Source organism: Balaenoptera musculus, chromosome X (genome assembly GCF_009873245.2).
Source record: "Balaenoptera musculus isolate JJ_BM4_2016_0621 chromosome X, mBalMus1.pri.v3, whole genome shotgun sequence".
Classification (NCBI taxonomy): Eukaryota; Metazoa; Chordata; class Mammalia; order Artiodactyla; family Balaenopteridae; genus Balaenoptera; species Balaenoptera musculus.
The window spans coordinates 111,827,270-111,847,131 of NC_045806.1; the positions used below are offsets into that span (position 1 = coordinate 111,827,270).

At 39.8% G+C, this 19,862-nt stretch overlaps 1 protein-coding gene across 1 annotated transcript in view; it reads right to left on the reverse strand.

Moving 5' to 3' along the window:
- Positions 1 to 19,862, reverse strand: part of GPC3 (glypican 3) — a 430,874-nt gene that overhangs the window by 55,914 nt on the left and 355,098 nt on the right. The window contains exon 7 of the mRNA XM_036840086.1: positions 482 to 641. Coding sequence (XP_036695981.1) covers positions 482 to 641 — 160 coding nt within the window. The remainder of the gene's footprint in view (positions 1 to 481; positions 642 to 19,862) is intronic.

The following is a 19,862-nucleotide window of genomic DNA, read 5'->3' on the forward strand; positions in this document are numbered from 1 at the left end:
CTATTTGTTTTCACCCAGCCGTGCAGTTATGTGTCATAGCCTATCAGTGTTAGACTACTTGTGAGAAAAAAACCAAACATGACATTCTGAAAAGAGAGGGTCAGCTAATGTCTTTTCCTTTGAAAGTTACCCCATCATTGGTTTTCACCAGACTCTCAAGATTGCATTTCTTTTTTCATCTCTTTTTATAACTGAGAAGAACCAAGGAAATCTCCAGTAGGAAACAGAGCCAACTGATTTAGGTCAGTTCATTTTAGACAATGAGAAACAGGAAGTTACCCTCTACCCAGGTCCAGAGATTTAAAAGAAAAAAAAGGCTACCTGAAAACTTCATTTTCTAGAGTGTAGTCTTTCCTTGAAGAATTGATGGCATTGTGTGTTGCAGAGATTTTAGGGGAGTTATAGAGAGCAGATTCAATTGGTCTTTAATCCCCAAGCATCACCATTTTAGCTCAGATTTGAGCCAGCACTCGTCAGTTACCTGCAAGGAAGCGGAGCTGGTTCTTCACTTTCATCATTCCATCACCAGAGCCTCCGATACACTCATCTTCATCATCGCCACAGTCTCCACTTTCAAGCCCTTCCTCGTCAAGGTTTTTATCCAAAACTCTACCCTTGGGCACAGACATGGTCCTCAGGAGCTGAAAGAAAACAACCAGGATTGTAGCAGTTCTTCATATTTCTCAGGCAGGGCTAAAACAGTGTGTTATTAACAGGAGGCATTAAAAAATGTTAAAAGAGTTACACAGAAGGTTTTACAAATCATTTTCAAACTTAAATAGACGTACACTGCTTATACTCTCTAGAGTTGCATACTTCTGGACCCTTCCATAGCATTTGACATGATTCTCCACCCTTCCACTCTACTTCCACCATCCAGTAGCCAGAGTGTATACTGTATCAGAACGTTCCCATGTCTTAAGTTCCTGAAAGCCTCCATGGGAGGAGAACTCACTGACGAGGAACTTAAGACATGATAGGCAAGGCATATTAATAGGCTGAGAGAACACCACGTTCAGAGAAGATGTCTATGGAAGCCCTCTCTAACTATACTTACAGTCACTAAATTAAAGCAACAAACGCATCCCACCAAATGAAGAGAAAAGCAGTGACATTTTATACACATTTAAATGAATACTTATAATTAATTGCCTCGTACTATGCCCTGACCACTAGAAAAACTTGAAAAATATCTCCCTCCTCCACAATTTCAATAAGATGCTTTGAAATTCATTTTGCTTCATTGTAGACCATGTGCCTAATAAGAGGCATGTCTGTTTTGTCCTTCAGTTTCTGGGTTTTCAGTCACACAGTCAATGCCTTTCTAATTTTATGGTGACTCCCGCCTCCCAAATGTCTCTCCATTGACTTAGAAGCCCAGCTCACAGCATGAGTGGTCTCTGAGGGCAGTTTTACTTTTCCTCACCATCTCTCTCCAAGGCTGTATTCCAACATCCTCTATTCCTCCCCTAGCTTCTGCCCCATCATCCATGTTTAGTTCTAAATCTCAGTCCCACCTTCCATTTTTAAATAATGGACAACAAAAGATGCTGGATATGCAGAAAGTGAGATCTTTGCGATTGCAGAAGAGGTATCTGGAAGAAAAAAATGCTGCATACATAACACAGGCACATCTTGGTTTCCGTGGCTTCCACTGTCTGTGTTCATTGTCACTGCAAAATATACTCTTATGTTCTCCACCTGTGATTTAGCTGTTACACCACGATCTACTTGCAACAAGCTACGTATCATAGAGAAATGTGACTGCAGGTTTGTTTCTCTTCTTAAGCAAAGAAAGAAAAGTCCACAACAAAAAGTTGGTTCTTTCCTGGCCAACAACCTCTAATGTTGTCTGAGAAGCCAACCCACCTACCATCTCCCACTCCAGCACCATCTCCGCCCTGCTGCTCTAAGGCATGTGCTTCTCTACCCCTCCTCCCAACCCCACACATCTAAATGTATAATTCAGCCGCACAGGCTAGGATAAGCTACACCAGCAGTTCTCTAACTTTTAGAATTTAGGACCCCTTTATACTCTTATTGGGAATCCCAGGGAACTTTTGATTATATATAGTTATATCTATCGACATTACCATCTTAGAAATTATAACTGAGAAATTTAAAAAAATATTTAATAACTAATTTAAACATAACAATAATAAACCCATGATATGTTAACATAAATAGCATTTTTAATGAAAAATAAATATATTTTCCCCTGACATAAAACCATTAGAAGAAGGGTGGCATTGTTTTACATTTTTGCACATATCTTTTTAAAAATTTTATTTATTTATTTATTTATTTATTTATTTATTTATTTATTTATGGCTGTGTTGGGTCTTCGTTTCTGTGCGAGGGCTTTCTCTAGTTGTGGCAAGCGGGGGCCACTCTTCATCGCGGTGCGCGGGCCTCTTCACTATCGCGGCCTCTCTTGTTGCGGAGCACAGGCTCCAGACGCGCAGGCTCAGTAATTGTGGCTCACGGGCCTAGTTGCTCCGCGGCACGTGGGATCTTCCCAGACCAGGGCTCGAACCCGTGTCCCCTGCATTGGCAGGCAGATTCTCAACCACTGAGCCACCAGGGAAGCCCCCACATATCTTTAATATCTAGCTTCATATGATAGCTGGATTGTCATATCTGCTTCTCCCTTCAATCTGTTCTTGTATGTTGTTTTGGTTGAAACATTTGCAGAAAATCCAGCCTCTCACAGGTATGTAATGGGAAAAGAGAGAAGTACTTTAGTAGCCTTTTCAGATAACTGTGGATATTTTTCATTGATACTACATAAAAATTCAACAAGGAGGAAAGGTTACTTGCAATGTTGAATACGAAACCATATAAACAAACTTTTCATGTTCTGTTACATTAAAATCCATTGGTATGCTTCGAACTTTGAGTGGGCCTTTTACCCATTTTGTCTCATCATGCATGGATCATCCGGAAAATATTGGTTCACTGAGTTCTGCAGGTTTTCCAAATGTTGAAATCTTCCATTATATGATGTCAAAAAATCACATTGATTAACATCACCTCCAATCTCATTTAAAAAGTCTTTTAAATATTGGGAAGCTCTCAAGGTCATGGTGGCAGATACAAGTTTTCCAAAATTTTAATTTTCTCTTGAAAGTTCAAATGGTATCCTTGGCAACAAATACTGTTCAGTTTTTCCTTTAACTGTCGGGCTCTCCTTGTTCCTTTCGAAGAAAATGTCTAGCAAATACTCAAGTCTGTATAACCAGAGTTTGTCAGTCATTACAGAGGCTAGTTTAGCTCATAGCTTAAATAATCTCACAAGTGCGTTTCCTTGAGACACATATCAACACAGTTTGCAGCAGAAGTATCTTAAACATACGTCAAATGTCATAACGCAGAATATTCTTTAGAAGTATACTCAGGCGTTAAGGTTTAATACATTAATCAGTTTTACTGCTTCAGCAATGATATTCTTAAGTGAAATGCCTTTTATTTTCCTGCAGGTGTATGCCAGTGAAGAGTACAATGATGACGAGTACAGTTTGGCGCCATTGCCTTGATTCACACTGTGGTGCCAACAGTTGTCCTCACTATTGCTTTTGCAGCATCAGTGCAAATATCAGCACAGTGAAAAAGGCAAGTAACAGTTAGTATTATTGTGCAAGTAATTTTGACCTTGTGGATCCCTGGGTTTCATAGACTACCAGGGTTCATAAACTATTCTTTGAGTACTACTAACCTAGACTATAATGTCATTTCAGTTTGACCAAGACACCCCAACTTCTTCTATTACCATTATTTCCTATGGGAAAATTGCTTTTGACATACACATCTGAAGGTCAATTTTGAAAAATACATCCTTCGTGTATGTCATGGATTACCTGAATTAGAACTGTTCACATAAGGGGAAGCTGCGGTTAGATACAGCTTTGTGAACTTGCTCTTTCTCAAGCACGCCTCCCATCTGTGCCTTTCATTAATCCCTTCAGCAAACATTAATTGAGCACCTAATGTGAGTTGTTTTCATTTCTGTCTATTGAAAGCACTCCATCCTTTCAAGCCAAGTTCAAATGTCACTTCCTTAATAAAGCCTTCCTGGCCACCACAGGTAGTTATTATAGTTCTCCCTTTCCCTCTTCCAGCACTGCTCCCTTTATCTGTATCTCCTAAAGAGCACTTTACGTATGCAACCTGGTATTATTTATTTGTACACGTGGCTTCCCTCCACCACCAGACTGTGAGCTGCCCAGGGGCTGTGCTTTATTTACCTTTGAACCCCATAGCATTTAAGGTAGTGTCTGGCACATAGTAGGCACTCAATAAATGTGCTATTGAACTGAAGCAAAATGAAGTGGCATGGCATCTTTAATTCTTTAAAAGCTACTTCCACAACCTCATGGAAAAGGAGAAAGCCAAAGCACAGATGAATTATAGAAAAACTTGTGAATGAATAACTAAACCCTTTTGGACGACCCTGGCTAAGATCTGTAGCTAATCTTTGAGAGGCTGTTTTCCAACCTCGTGTACAATGCCCCCAGTATTCTCCGGTATTTCAGTTTTTTTAAAAGTGCAATTAAAAAAAACTTTAAAACTTTGCCAGTGAAATTACTTCTTTAGTTCTTAAATTACTCCCATTTTGGAGACAACTTCAGCATTGAAGAAGGATTACAGCATACTTTCAAACCATATTACACAGACATCTGCTGACGAGCCTAACCCTCACACATGAACAAAACAAATCCAAACCTAGAAAGCTATTGTTAATGCAAAAGTCTCAAAGAGTCTGAAGCTCCAGAGTGTTGAAAGAAGGGTAACGTGTCAGAGATGAGGAATTACCAGCGAGGACTGTGGATTTAGCACAGCCTGGAATTTGGCACAGAAATCAAATAAGCTAATTACAATTCACAATATTGACCGTTTTGTTCCCTCTCTCACTCTTTACAGTGTCTTCCAGACTGAACGCTCACTTTATAAAAGAAAAGTTATGAGGGCCTTGCACACAAATCAGTTAACTTTAGGTGCCTGATACTTCTGATGAACTGTTTGCCATTTTCAAAGGACACTATCCTATTAGCTTTTTAAAAGCCAGGGCTCAGAATAATGATTATCAATGTAAACTATCTTATTAAAACACCAATGATTTTACTCCACGACCCCCAGAACCATTCCCTAAACCTGACATTTCTGCCGTGCATTGTTTGGCCCTCCTTAGCAGGAAGTACACGAGGCCTTCCCACTGCCCAGCTTTTTCCACAGTTTCTACCCTCCTTGCTACTCTGACTCACATAAAACTATCATGGTTGTTTAAATATACAATCAATTTTTATTTTATAATACAATATTTTCATTATGTAAGTATTAATGTAATACAGAAAGAGGAAAGGAAAGAGAAATAAGGGGAAAAAAAACCCCAATTCCCAAACTTTAAGAACCAATGTTTGTGTTTTCCGGGGTAGGGTTGTTTTTAATGTCTATATTTCTACACGGTTGAACTTGCATTTTAGAATCAGACTGACTTGGGTTTAGAATTCTGGTTTTTCCCCTTATTAACTTCTTTCTTTCCACTTACTAACCTTGCTGCTTAATCTCCCTACATCTCAATGTCCTCATCTGTAAAATGAGGAAAATATGCCTGTCTCATAGAATGGTTGTTATGAATAAATGTGATAAATGACATGCTTTAAATGCGTTTAAAACACCTACACAGTGCCCCTCAGGGATCTACCCAAATTTACTTAACCAGTTTCCTAATGTTGAAAATATTACATTGCTTCTAGTTCTTTTTGCTCTTATAAGTAAAGATGGACCATCAGGAGCATTCCATAACTCTTTCCATATTTTTCCTTAGTTTCCCGTCAGTAGGATTACTGGGTCAAACGGTATGTACAATTTTATACACCATGGGAGTGAGTCTTCAATTTCCATAAGAATCACCTAGGATGTTCGTTAAAAACTCAGGCTCCCAGGCCCCACCCACAGAGCTTCTAACTTAGCAGGTCTGGGGTAGAGCAGAGATCTGCACTGTTAACTAGATCTACCCCTGCCCCTGCCCCAACCTTTCTGTGAGTGAACCACAGACCACACTTTAAGAAAGGCTGCTCCAGTGTCACTCCACTTCCCAGAAATCCCGTGAAACCATCTTTGGACAAGAGTCACCTCAGCCCCACGTGTGTTTGAATTCGTAATGCATGTTCTTCAGACCATTTTATAAAAAAGTAAATGCAATCTGATGATTTCCTTTTCACTTAGGTATGGACATCATGACCTTTTGTCTTTGTAGTTAATGAAAATACCCTTGTGTAAAGTGAGTGACTTTGTTTGATTCGAAAGGGAAATATTTAAAGCTAGCCTTGGAACAGGTACTCAGGGTTGTGTGATAAAAGGAAACAAAAAGCCTGGAATAATTACTTAAGAAAATTAAAACCACAGCATAAGAGGAAAAAAGGCTTTCTAGAATACAGCAATTTCATGTTCTTATAACCATAACCAAGATAACAAAAGAGCACTGCAGCATGGGACGATGTGATTTGGCCAAAGCTCTTTTCATGCTTGCTTGACAGGAGAACAAAGATCAAACGACATACTTGTTGTTCTTAGGGGGATCAAATATGCTGAAATTAGACCAGCGAGAGCAGCAACTCTTGATCTGTCTATATGGTATAAGTAATGTGCCTCTTGGAATTATCTTGATTGCAAAGATATGAACCTTATCAGCCACACACTGTGCTAGGACTTAACATATGTTCTCTCATGTAATCCTCCAGTCTGCACCATCAATTTGTGTAATAGGGAAGACTGTCATCCCCATTTCCCACGTCAAGGGAGGCTCAGAGAGGGGATAAGACTTGACCAAGTCACTAAGTAAGTGATAGTGACCTCATTAAAAATATAGTCTTCTGCTTCCAAGTCCACAGGTCTTCAAAAAAAAACCCCAAAAAACATGCTCTCTTAGGTAAAGACATCAACTAATGGGGCCTTCATTCACATTTTTTGCCATCCTGACTTCTTCACCTAAGATAATTTCCAGTTCAATCTCATTTTCTCAGATGCTATCCATGAACTATACCTTGATGGGAAAGCCTTTTGTTATTGGGTCGGAGAGCTGGGAGGGGGAGATAATGACATTGGACGCCTCCTGCTTGTTCTTCCCAGCCTCGCCATCTACTTAAATAACCAAACCATCTCATCACAAACAGGTTTGTTTTGAAAAGCTTCAGACAGCTGGTTAGAATAGAATGAAAAATTCCACAACTGCTGTTACATGGTTAAGAGTTTTCTTGACTTTAAGCTCTTCAGCATTTTAAAAATAAAGGACAAGTAACAAGAGTAGATACTACAAATATGGGGCTTGGTACATATTTTGAGGATTTAGCTGGTTTTGTCTCTTTTGGCTACTCACATACCTCTCTCTAAGCATTTTCAAAAATATCTGGAATCCAGGTTTCATTTTAAAGCTATTAAGCTGGGCTTACAAAACTGATTTTGAACTATTTGGATGCTCAGCTTTATACAACCTGCAAGGAATGCTTTGGGGGCTCGGCTTTCCATGTCCACAGCAATGTAAATACATGCTTTACTGTTTGTATTTGAGTAGCATAAGCTAATGGGAAACAAATGTGTGACTCCAATGAATCCCAGCTTTTGGGGAATGCCATTATTATTTATACGCTGTGCACATCCACAAGACCGAGGGCACGTGACCTCTGCTTTGCATGCACACTTTCTTTGAACGAATGCACCAAACCACAGCCACAACTAATTGGAAACAATTGCGACTCCACACATTTGAGGAGAAGCCAGAACCAAAGTGTATAGGGCTAGAATTAATGGCTATACATGCACTTCACACATTGGAGAGGCAATAAAGTATAACCCTTAAGAGTGTGAGCTTTGGAATCTGACCCGCATGGGTATGAATCTCTACTCAGCCTACTTACTAGCTGTGTTACTTTCGGCAAGTCACTTAACCTCTCTGAGCTTCAGTGTCCTTGCCTGTAAAATAGAGGATAATGCTATTCATTAACTTCGCAGGGTTGTTGAAGAATTAAATTCAATAGCACCTTTCACCTTTCATAGTCCCATGTATCCTTTTTTCATAGAACTTTCCACAGTTTGCAATTATATATTCCCCTGTTGCACCCCGACTAGACTAACAGGAGAAATAATGGTCTGTTTCAATGTGCAGCACGGTGTTTGGTACAAAGTAAATGTTCAATAAATATTCATTAAATGGATGAATGAACAGATAAATAGAATAATGCATATAAAGTGCTCAGCACATTGCTTGGCAAGGTAATTAGTTCTCGAACATGTTAACCCTGTTGCTAAGGATAATGATGATGATCTTGAAGATGAAGAAAGGGAGGAAGTGGAGAAGGAGGAGCGGTAGCAGCCCCAGAGGCAGACACGAAGAGCTTCTTACAGATGCCTTGTGAAGCAAAACAAGTAACACTCCCTGGCCAAACCCTGAGGCACCAGAAAAAAAAGGGTGGGTGGAAATTTTGTAAGAGTCTGGGGAAACCCTTCTGGATGCTCCCAGTAAGATAAGGGTCTGTGCACTAAGGATGCACGCAGAGATGTGTAGTAATAAAGAGCAATGGGACCCGCTAGAGGCTGTGCTTCCATGTGGTGTCACTAAGAAGGCCACCCACACCCAGATACACTCTTGCCTGGGCATTGCTTCCATGTCCGCCTCTTATCCACAGCACACACTTTCTCTACCACTTCTAGCTTCCCCGATTCTTACTTTACGTTTGTTAATGTAGCCTGGAAACTTGTGAGAATAAGTCCTCCCAACTCAATAAATACCTGGATAGTAAAACAAACCAGGATGTGAAAGAAGCAAACTCGGGATGAAATTAAAACTATTTTGGTGGGGCTCGCTCCCAGTGGCAGAAATGGTTCTCTGCAGTTAGGAATCTGTCCACTGCCTTAAAATAAAAATCTTTACAATAATATTACCAATAGCTTAGAACTGTATAGAGCTTTACGCTTTTCCAAGAGGAGGCAAAGCACGGTGGTTAAAATCTCACACTCTCTAGAGACAGAAAACTTGTGTTCAAATCTAGACTTTATCGTTTACTAGCTTTGTTATTATAAACAAGTTATTCTTTAACCTCTCTGATTCTTATATTTCTTATCTATAAAACGTGTATAATAATACCTATACCTATCTCCCACATTGCATTATCATGGGGATTAAATGAGGTAAACCATGTAAAGGACTAAGCTTAGTATCTGGCACACAGTAAGTACTTACACAATGATATATTAATATTATATATTAAAAATGATATGTTTATAAGACCTGAATCTCTGAAGAGGATGAATTCTGAATTTTTGGTTCCAGTTAACATTCAATTACGGCCTGGGTAGGGCTCATTCTGTGGAACACCGTAGGCTCTCAATAAATCTTAGTTATTGTGTCATTACTATCAGTATTTCATTATTTTTATAATTAAAAGTAGTTCCATATCTGTTTTCTCGGTTGATCCATCCCGGACCCCTGTGAGGCAGCAGGGCAAGTATTATTAGCTTCATTTTACAAATAAGGAAATTGGAGCTGAGAGAGATGTGAGGCAACGTGCCCATTTTTATCTTGAAAAAGTTCAAGGGTAGTTACTGTAAAGTGGTTAGGAATTGGAATGGGGCCAGGGAGGAGGGCTTCTGTAATCCAGCATTAAATTGGAAAGGGCATGGCCCTGGGACTAGCACAGGGCCTGACACATAGCAGGTGCTTAGGAAATGCTTGGTAACCGAAAGAATAAATGAACCAATGGGCTAACAAAATAAATAAGCAATTTATTGACCGACTTTTGATTCTCTCAATCTCTCTCTCTTCAACCCTGGTCTGATACGCCATTGCTATTGCTCTGGTATGGAAATAGCTGATTCCTACCAGGGAGCCCTGGATACACTGAGGCTAGACAGATGTACAGTTAGACTGAGTGACTGACTGCCAGTGGGTCCCATATTCCCCTAGAGCTGAGGGAGCCCCCTCCTCTGATAAAGCAGGGCCAAGTGAAAGAGGAAGGCAGGAAATTGATCTTTTTAAGCAAATGAACCAAGTAATTCAAAGGGATATGGCCAACCAAAGCACTAAGTGGCTGAACGAGGTTCCTGAGGCCACCTGGTGAGCCTCTTCCAATCCCCACATGAGTACTCTGTCTGCTAGATCACTTGGCCTATTGTGTGTTAGTTCTGTGCTCTGTAATGACCTCCTTTAGGGTCTTTAGCATTACTAGAATAAATCTCATTGTAAGGGTCCAAAAGCCCCACAAAACACAGAAGCTGGCTAGATAAGGCTGATTGGCCAGGTGTGGCAGCCAAATGCAAATACAGCAGGGTAACCTTGCAGGCCACCAAGTCCAATTTCCCTCTGAAGGCATCCGACCCTGGCTACCACCATGGCTGAAGATTAGTGACTTTTTGTCCCTATGTCAGTTTTAAATTGTGAAAAGCCTCAAGAATGAAATATACCTTTTTTCTGGAAGGAAAACTTACTTCGAAGACATCTGTGAAACCCCACAGCACCACTTGGGTTTCCAAAGGACCGCCGTAATTAGATGAGGGCCACTGACAGAGGATAAGGGTCCCAGGGTGAGAGTATACCAAGATATCACGTTTCCTCAGGGAACTGAGGTTACACAGACGTGATTTGCGCATTTACTATTGTCTTAGTGTATAAATCTGATTCATTCCAAATAGACATTTTGTGGTTATACTTTTGGGAAATGAGAATTCTTGCCTCTAAAAATAACCTCTGTGTATGAACCACAGCAGCTATGTCATCAAGCACAGGGCCTTAAGAGTCAACCGAATGCATCTGGCCCACCAAGGATTAGTGAGATGCCTCTAGTTTCCCTGTCAAAGCTTCCTGCCTTTAAAGGCTAGGTCTAGATCAGGATTTATAAATAGGTTTTCCTTCTCTGGTGTACTATTTGAAAAATATGAAGTTAAAATATGTTTCAGATAATTAAGGCTGCACTGTATTATTCTGAAGTGTAATAAATGGCCTGGTGCATCTGGTACAAATAAATTAGCTGGGACTTGATGAAAAACCAGATTCTGAGTTTCTAGTTATTATTTCCTTGGAGGTCAGAGAGCTTCAAACATTTCCCTTTCCAAGTTTTAGGCTATAGATTCCTAAGGGGGAAGTAGGCTCCCACAGGAAACATGAGTAAAATTATTTTAGTATTCATATCTAATCACATACTTTTAAAGGTTGAAATAGAAGAAGCAAAAGAATGGTACTCTTCATCAATGTTCATAGCAGCACTATTCACAACAGCCAAGACATGGAAGCAACCTAAATGTCCATTGACAGATGAATGGATAAAGAAGAGATGGTGTATATATAGTGGAATATTACTCAGCCATAAAAAAGAATGAAATAATGCCATTTGTAGCAACATGGATGGATCTAGATATTATCATATTAAGTGAAGTAAGCCAAAGACAAATATCATATGATATCACATATGTGGAATCTAAAATATGATACAAATGAACTTATTTATAAAACAGAAATAGACTCACAGACATAGAAAACAAACTTACGGCTATCAAAGTGGAAAGGGGAGGGGGAGGGATAGATTAGGAGTATGGGATTAACAGATACACACTGCTATATATAAAACAGATAAACAAGGACCTACTGTATAGCACAGAGAACTATATTCAATATCTTGTAATAACCTATAATGGAAAAGAATCTGAAGCTGTACACCTGAAACTAACACAATATTGTAAATCAACTAGGGTTAAATTTAAAAAAGACATTCTCACAGCATTTTCTTTACTTATGATCATGATGAATATGAGGAGTGTTGTTCAATGTCATTTTACAACAGGCTACCAGTTTGATTCTGCAAGTTTGGAAATCAGTAATAAATACTCAGAGAACTCTCAAAAAAAAAAAAAAAGAATGGTGCTTTTGTATATTTTTTAGTGTCACTCCTTAAGTGAAGATTAACTTAAGAAATGCTTGGGTAATTCTTTTAAATATGAAAAACTAGGATGTGTACTAAAACAGTGCTTTGTGTGGTAAACACAGCATTAAAGATGCTAGAACAATTGACCCTTTCTGAATCCACCATGTATAGGTTTTGTAACACTTTGGTCATAGAAGACAACTAGAGAGAGCATTGGAATTTTACGAGGGCCACTGGCATCCCTAGTTGTGTACTGCAGCTACCAAATGATTAAGTCCTTCCTTATCATGGTATAGTTTTCTCTTCTGTACCTTGAGTGGTTTGAATGGAGTAGTCAAACAGTGGATGGAGGAATGTGAAACGGAACTGCTGGTGTTCCCCGATAGCAAAGGAATTCGAGCCCTACTTTTTTGGTAACTGTTTAGGACACTGCTTTAAAGGAAATCACTGAACACTGTAGGATAACTCAAGCGTGGCCATTAACACTTTGAATATATTCACTACCTTGCTGGAATTTTATTATTTGCTCAGATGGTCTTTTAACAAAATTCACAGCCATTTTACATCTACTTCTTATTGATATTGGTGATCATTCTTCCAATTTTAGCTTAGTCACTTCTAGTTTCAGAAATTCCAGCTGCAGAATTTTCTACTGGGTTGATTGTGTATACTTACAAAATACTTGCTACTTAGCATTTGGCTAAACTATCGTTCACACTCACCTTTCATCCCCACATAAAACACTCACTAATTTAGTATATTTAAATACTTGCCATTTGGTAGCAAATCTTAGATTAATTTCACTTCTCTGAAGTAAGCACAGAGTTGGAGTCTAGTACAGATACAATCATTTTCATTCCCATCTGGGTCTCTCTCATCATTGCTTCTTATGCTTAAATTCCAAACCTCATCAAGCATTTCTCCTATTGGCTCTGCCTAGGAATCCATTCCTCAGACAGGCCCCTTGTTTTTCCTAAGAAGCTCATTAGAATTTAACCACAAGGTCTGGGAAGAGCACCATGTAACCAAGTCCAGCTAATCTGTACTCAGTGTTGGGCAGGGCTTGATTCTGTGCTATTTTGGTGAGGTATATGTCCCAGAAATTATGGTTAATTATTTTCCCTGTTGGCTCTCATTGGTGCATGGGGTATGAACATTTTGCTTGATCCGAGGACTGAAGTGTTTGGCTGGCTGTCTTACCTGGATTTCTTCTCTAGTTCACAAAACTATTTGGTGATGATGGTGGTGATAGAGTAGCAGGAATAGGAGAATGTAAGTGTGGGAGGGGAAAAGGACAGCTTATAACAGACTGCAGCCAACACACATTTATAGTTTCACCTTTCTTTGTTTCTCTTCACGGAGCTCAGTAGGTAAGAATGTCTTGGGACTTCCCTGGTGGTCCAGTGGCTAAGACTCTGCGCTCCCAATGCAGGGGGCCCGGGTTCGATCCCTGGTCAGGGAACTAGATCCCACATGCTGCAACTAAGAGTTCACATGCCGCAACTAAGACCCAGCAGAGCCAAATAAATACATAAAAAAAAAAAGAATGTCTTGACCAGTTCTAACATGGGCTTCTCCACCATCTTCTGAGATTCCTTTTAGTCATATTCAATTAACATTTTGTTAAATAAACACCTGTTTCCCTCCCCCACAATGTTTAACCCCTTTTGATATACCAGGTAATATGCACACATTCTGAACATCATGTTTGTTCAACATACTTCTGGATACAGCCATGGTAATTCTCATCTTTGAAGAAATTAACTTGCATAACCTAGCTACATGCAACAGGTAAGGAGATGGTTGGGAAGCAGAGAACCTACCTCCCAGAGAATGGTGTCCAGTATCAGAAATGGAGATATTAGATGTATTGAGCACCCAGAAGTGCTCAGCATTATATTCAACACCTGGAATGGTAAGTGAGTCAGAAAGGACCTGAGAGATATATCGTCCAATCCCCGCATCTTACAGATGAGCATAGCAAGCCCACACAGACAATTGTTAGTAGAGCTTTTCAACACACGAGTGCTGCAAGTAATGCTAGCTTTCTGCCTAATCCTTGGGAATATCACAGGAGAATCAGTTGAGAGCAGGTAAGATAAGAGAGAGGCAAAGGGACTTGAGAGTTGCAAAATGCCTTTAGTTACAGAAAAAAGGGCAATGAGGTTCTTCTTCCTGGATCCTTAGCCAAAGCTGGTCAAAGCACAGGCTAGGAAGAGAATAGCATGGCCCCTGGGAACATGCGGCAGCCGATTTCCAGGTTGGCATGGGCAAGAGATAATAATAGAACATGGAGCTTGCCCTCAAGAAATATATAGTCCACAAGGAGTTCTTCTCTAGAAGGTGTGAAAAGCAGTGGAATAAAAGCTTCCAAAGTCCTCATCTTATCTGCTCCTGATTAGGTGGATAAATCCACCTGCCAAAGTACTGGTACTTCCTTATTTTCTCCCATTCATCTCTTCTGTCTATTCCCAAGTAATTCTGGTTGAAAACATCTCAGAGAGGCTTAATCATACTGAAATCCTTGCATTTGCATTCAATTAAACGTAATTCCATTTTGTTTCCTACTCTCTTTACTTATACACATTTAAGTGTTTGATGAATTTTGTTAAAACAAATGGTGAATTCCTAAGTTATGGTGGCTTTCAACTAAATTGAAACTTCAAATATGTTGCTGTCCCGAAGATTAGATTTGGTGGGCTGGTTGTAATTTATACATCTTTAAATAACAACTATATTTAAGGACTACCCTGACATTTCAGATGGTCGACATCTTGTGTTTTCATGGTTCCAGAAACAGACAGGGATATATACAGTGTAACCATCAGTGAAGTTATATGTAGTGACTCTACAAGTTTGAACTAAATTCCAGCATCATTATCTGTGAGTTAACAGTGCAGAGACCTTCTGCTATAAATGCACCACCCACAACATCAGGGACAAAGTGTCCAACAAATTCACTCACTTGGGTACTCACACTTATGCAGATACCTTAATTAATGGAAAACAAGTGCACAACTGCCTTAATTAGTAATATAAACCTAGAGGGCCACAGGGGTTTATAGGAGGCTGCTGTTACTGCTAAACAAGTTCTTCTCCTTCCCAAAACATGTCCCTACTCCACATCACTCCAGCTTGACTTCTGTTTCTTATTCTAGTTATACCAGCCAGAAAAAAGATTTTTCCATCAACTCAACTGGGAAAATAGCTCCTTCGCTTTTGTCATTAAGATAATACCTCCTTTATGCAAGCAGAACCTGTACACTTAGAAACACTACCTTCCTTTTAGAGGAGCACAATCATTCCCTGTATTGCTTTGTGAAATTCCACTTTCTAGCTCTATGTTAAATAATTATCCAAACCTACTATTTCTCACAGCTCTGTGTTTAAAATCAAAGACAAAGGGAGAATTATGAAAGCAGTGAGAGAAGCAACTCATCACGTACAAGTAATAATCAACAGGATTAACAGCTAATTTCTCATAAAAAACTAAGAAGCCCAGAAGGCAGTGGGATAAGAGACTCAAAACACGGAAAGAAAAAAAAAAACCAAAACTGTCCACTAAGAATTCTATATCCAGCAAAACTGTCCCTCAAAAAATGAAGACATTCCCAGATAAACAAAAGCTGAGGGAGTTTGTCACTATTAGACATGCCCTGTAAGAAATACTAAAGGGAATCCTTTCAGCCTAAATGAAAGGATACTAGACAGTAACCCAAAAGTAGTAGGAAGAAATGAAGAAAACTAGAAAAGGTAACTCCATAGGTTGTTGTTATTATTATTATTACATTTTTGCTTAGTAAATACTTTTTCCTATTGCTTTTAAAGGACAATTGCATAAAGATATAATTAGAAATATGAGTTGATGGGCTTATAAAGATGTAAACTGTATGACAATAACAGCACAAAGGAGGGGAGAGGGAACAAAGCTATATAGTAGTAATGTTAAGTTGGTATTAATGCAAATTAGATTGTTATAAATTAAGATGTTAATTGTAATCCACAGGGCAACTACTAATAAAATAATTTTTTAAATGTAATAAAGTGAATGACAAGGGAATTAAATGACAAACTATAAAATATTTAACGCAAAAGGCAGTAATGGAGCAATAGAGAGAAAAAAAGAGATATAAGATATGTAGAAAACAAATAGCTAAATGACAGATCTAAATCCTACTGTATCAGTAATGACATTAACTAATTGGATTAAACTCTCCAATCTAAAGGCAGAGATCTAATGATACACTGCCTATAAGAGATATACTTCACATTCAAAGACAAAAATAGGTTGAAAGTAAAAAGATGGAAAAATATACTATGCAAAGAGTAACTTAAAAAGAGCTAGAGTGGCTACACTAATACCAGATAAAATTTATTTTAAGACAAAAACTTAGACAAAGAAGGTAATTTTTTAAAAGACTGAGGGTCAATACCAATAATTCACAATTATAAATGTATATGTATCTAACAACAGAACTTGAAAAGACATGAAGTAAAAACTGACAGAATTGAAAGGAAAAATAGGCAACTCAAAAATAGTAACTATAGATAGTAATACCCCATTTTAAATAATGGGGAGAGCAACTAGACAGAAGATCAACAGGCCATAAAAGACTTAAATAACATTATAAACTAACTGGTGCTGAGGAAACCGGATATCCATAAGTAAAAGAATGATTTTTGATCCCTACCTCATATCATATACAAAAATTAACTCAAAGTGACCAAAGGCCAAAATGTAAAACAATAAAGCTCTTAAAGGAAAACACAGAGGTAAATCTTTGTGAACTTCGGTGAGGCAAAGCATAAGTACAAAAGAAAAAAAATAGATAAATTGGACTTCATCAAAATGAAAAACTTTTGTGCATCAAAAAACACTATCAAGGGAGATTGGGATTGACATGTATACACTATTGATACTATGTATAAAACAGATAACTAATGAGAACATACCGTATAGCACAGGGAACTCTACTTAATGCACTGTGGTGACCTAAATGGGATGGAAATCCAAAAAAGAGGGGATAGGGACTTCCCTGGTGGCACAGTGGTTAAGAACCCGCCTGCCAATGCAGGGGACACAAGTTCGAGCCCTGGTCCGGGAAGATCCCACATACCTCGGAGCAACAAAGCCCGTGCACCACAACTACTGAGCCTGTGCTCTACAGCCTGCGAGCCACAACTACTAAGCCCGTGTGCCACAAATACTGAAGCCCGCGTGCTTAGAGTCCATGCTCTGCAACAAGAGAAGCCACCGCAATGAGAAGCCCGCACACCACAACGAAGATTAGTTCCCGCTCGCCACAACTAGAGAAAGCCCATGCATAGCAATGAAGACCCAATGCAGCCAAAAAACAAATAAATAAATAAAAGAGGGGATATATGTATAGGTATAGCTGATTCATTTTGCTGTACAGTAGAAACCAACACAACATTATAAAGCAATATACTCCAATAAAAATTAATTAAAAATCACTATCAAAAAAGTGAAAAGACAACTCACAGACTGGGAAAAATTTTTTGCAAACCACATATCTGATAAGGGTCTTGTATCCAGATTATCTAATGAACTCTTATAAGTAAAAAATAAAAAGACAACCCAATTTTTAAAATGCAAAAAGGATCTGAGTAAACATTTGTCTAAAGAAGATACAGAAATGGCCAATGAAAAGATATTCAACATCATGAGTCATTACTGAAATGCAAATCAAAACCACAATGAGCTATCACCTCATTGGATGAAGCTTGAACATATTATGCTAAGTGAAATAAGCCAGTCAAAAGGACCACATGTTATATGATGCCACTTATATAAAATGTTCAGTATAGGCAAATTCATAGAAAGTAGATTAGTGGTTGCCACAGGCTGGGGGAGGGGAGAATGGGGAGGGGAGTGACTGCTAATATTATGGGGTTTCTTTTGGGGGTGATGAAAATGTTCTGGAATTAGATAGTGATGATGATGGTGATGGTTGTACAACTCGGTCAATATACTAATAACCAGTAGATCATACATTTTAATAGGGTAAAATTTATGGCATGTGTATTTTATCTCAATTAAAAGAGAAAAAAGGGAAGCAACCAACTGGGAAAAATTTGCAACCCCAAATTTAGAAATAAACTTCCTATTGTTGACATTAGGTAGGTCATTGAAAATTCTACTCTTTATTGATACGACTGGGTGTCCCCTCCTGTGAAAAGATATTTTCCTGGAATAATTTTAAGGGAAAACCTTTATTTTATTTTTCTATTTCAATTTGCCTGAAAACTATCATACCAGCACATCAATTATCTTATTACACCAAAGTCTCAGTGACCTCAGTCTTCCACAAAAATCTTTCATGGATTTGCCTTCAGTACTCATTCAGACCACGGAAAGTGTGCCATGCAAGGAGAAGGGCCATCAAGGAGAAGCAACATAGCCAGTTCTGATATGACAAGGGCCTATACAGTTTTAGCACATGAAGAAACACTGGAAACAAGAGTTCACTAAATAGTTGTCATTTGGCTAAATTCTTGAGGTAGAAAATCAAAATGATTCCTAAGCCATGAATAATGTATTGGAAGGTTATGGTTTCCTGGGAGAGTTGAAGTCATTCCTACTGTTAATAGTAATAGGGGAGGAGCTTCAAGATGGCGGAAGAGTAGGACGCAGAGATCACCTTCCTCTCCACAAATACATCAGAAATACATCTACATGTGGAACAGCTCCTACAGAACACCCACTGAATGCTGGCAGAAGACCTCAGACTTTCCAAAAGGCAAGAAACTCCCCACGTACCTGGGTAGGGCAAATGAAAAAAGAAAAGACAGAGACAAAAGAATAGGGACGGGACCTGCACCAGTGGGAGGGAGCTGTGAAGGAGGAAAGATTTCCACACACTAGGAGCCCCGTCGCGGGCGGAGACTGCGGGTGGCAGAGGGGGGAAGCTTCGGAGCCACGGAGGAGAGCACAGCCACAGGGGTGCGGAGAGCAAAGCGGAGATTCCCGAACAGAGGATCGGCGCCGACCAGCACTCACCAGCCCGAGAGGCTTGTCTACTCGCCCGCCGGGGCGGGCGGGGGCTGGGAGCTGAGGCTCGGGTTTCGGTGCTAGTCGGGAGGGAGTCCGGGAAAAAGTCTGCAGCTGCCGAAGAGGCAAGAGACTTTTTCATGCCTCTTTGTTTCCGGGTGCGCGAGGAGAGGGGATTCAGAGCATCACCTAAACGAGCTCCACAGACGGGCGCGAGCCGCGGCCATCAGCGCGGACCCCAGAGACGGACATGAGACGCTAAGGCTGCTGCTGCCGCCACCAAGAGGCCTGTGTGCGAGCACAGGTCACTCTCCACACCGCCCCTCCCGGGAGCCTGTGCAGCCCACCACTGCCAGGGTCCCGTGATCCGGGGACAACTTCCCCGGGAGAACGCACGGCGCGCCTCACGCAGGTGCTACATCACGCTGGCCTCTGCCACCGCAGGCTTGCCACGCATCCGTACCCCTCCCTCCCCCCGGCCTGAGTGAGCCAGAGCCCCCGAAGCAGCTGCTCCTTTAACCCCATCCTGTCTGGGCGGGAACAGACGCCCTCAGGCGACCTACACGCAGAGGCGGGGCCAAATCCAAAGCTGAACCCCGGGAGCTGTGCGAACAAAGAAGAGAAAGGGAAATCTCTCCCAGCAGCCTCAGGAGCAGCGGATTAAAGCTCCACAAACAACTTGATGTACCCTGCATCTCTGGAATACCTGAATAGACAACGAATTATCCCAAATTGAGGAGGTGGACTTTGGGAGCCTTTTTCTCTTTTTGTGAGTGTGTATGTGTATGCTTCTGTGTGTGATTTTGTCTGTATAGCTTTGCTTTTACCATTTGTCCTAGGGTTCTGTCTGTCCGTTTTTTTTTCTACATTAAAAATTTTTTTTCTTAATTATTTTCTATTTTAATAACTATTTTATTTTATTTTACATTATTTTATTGTAT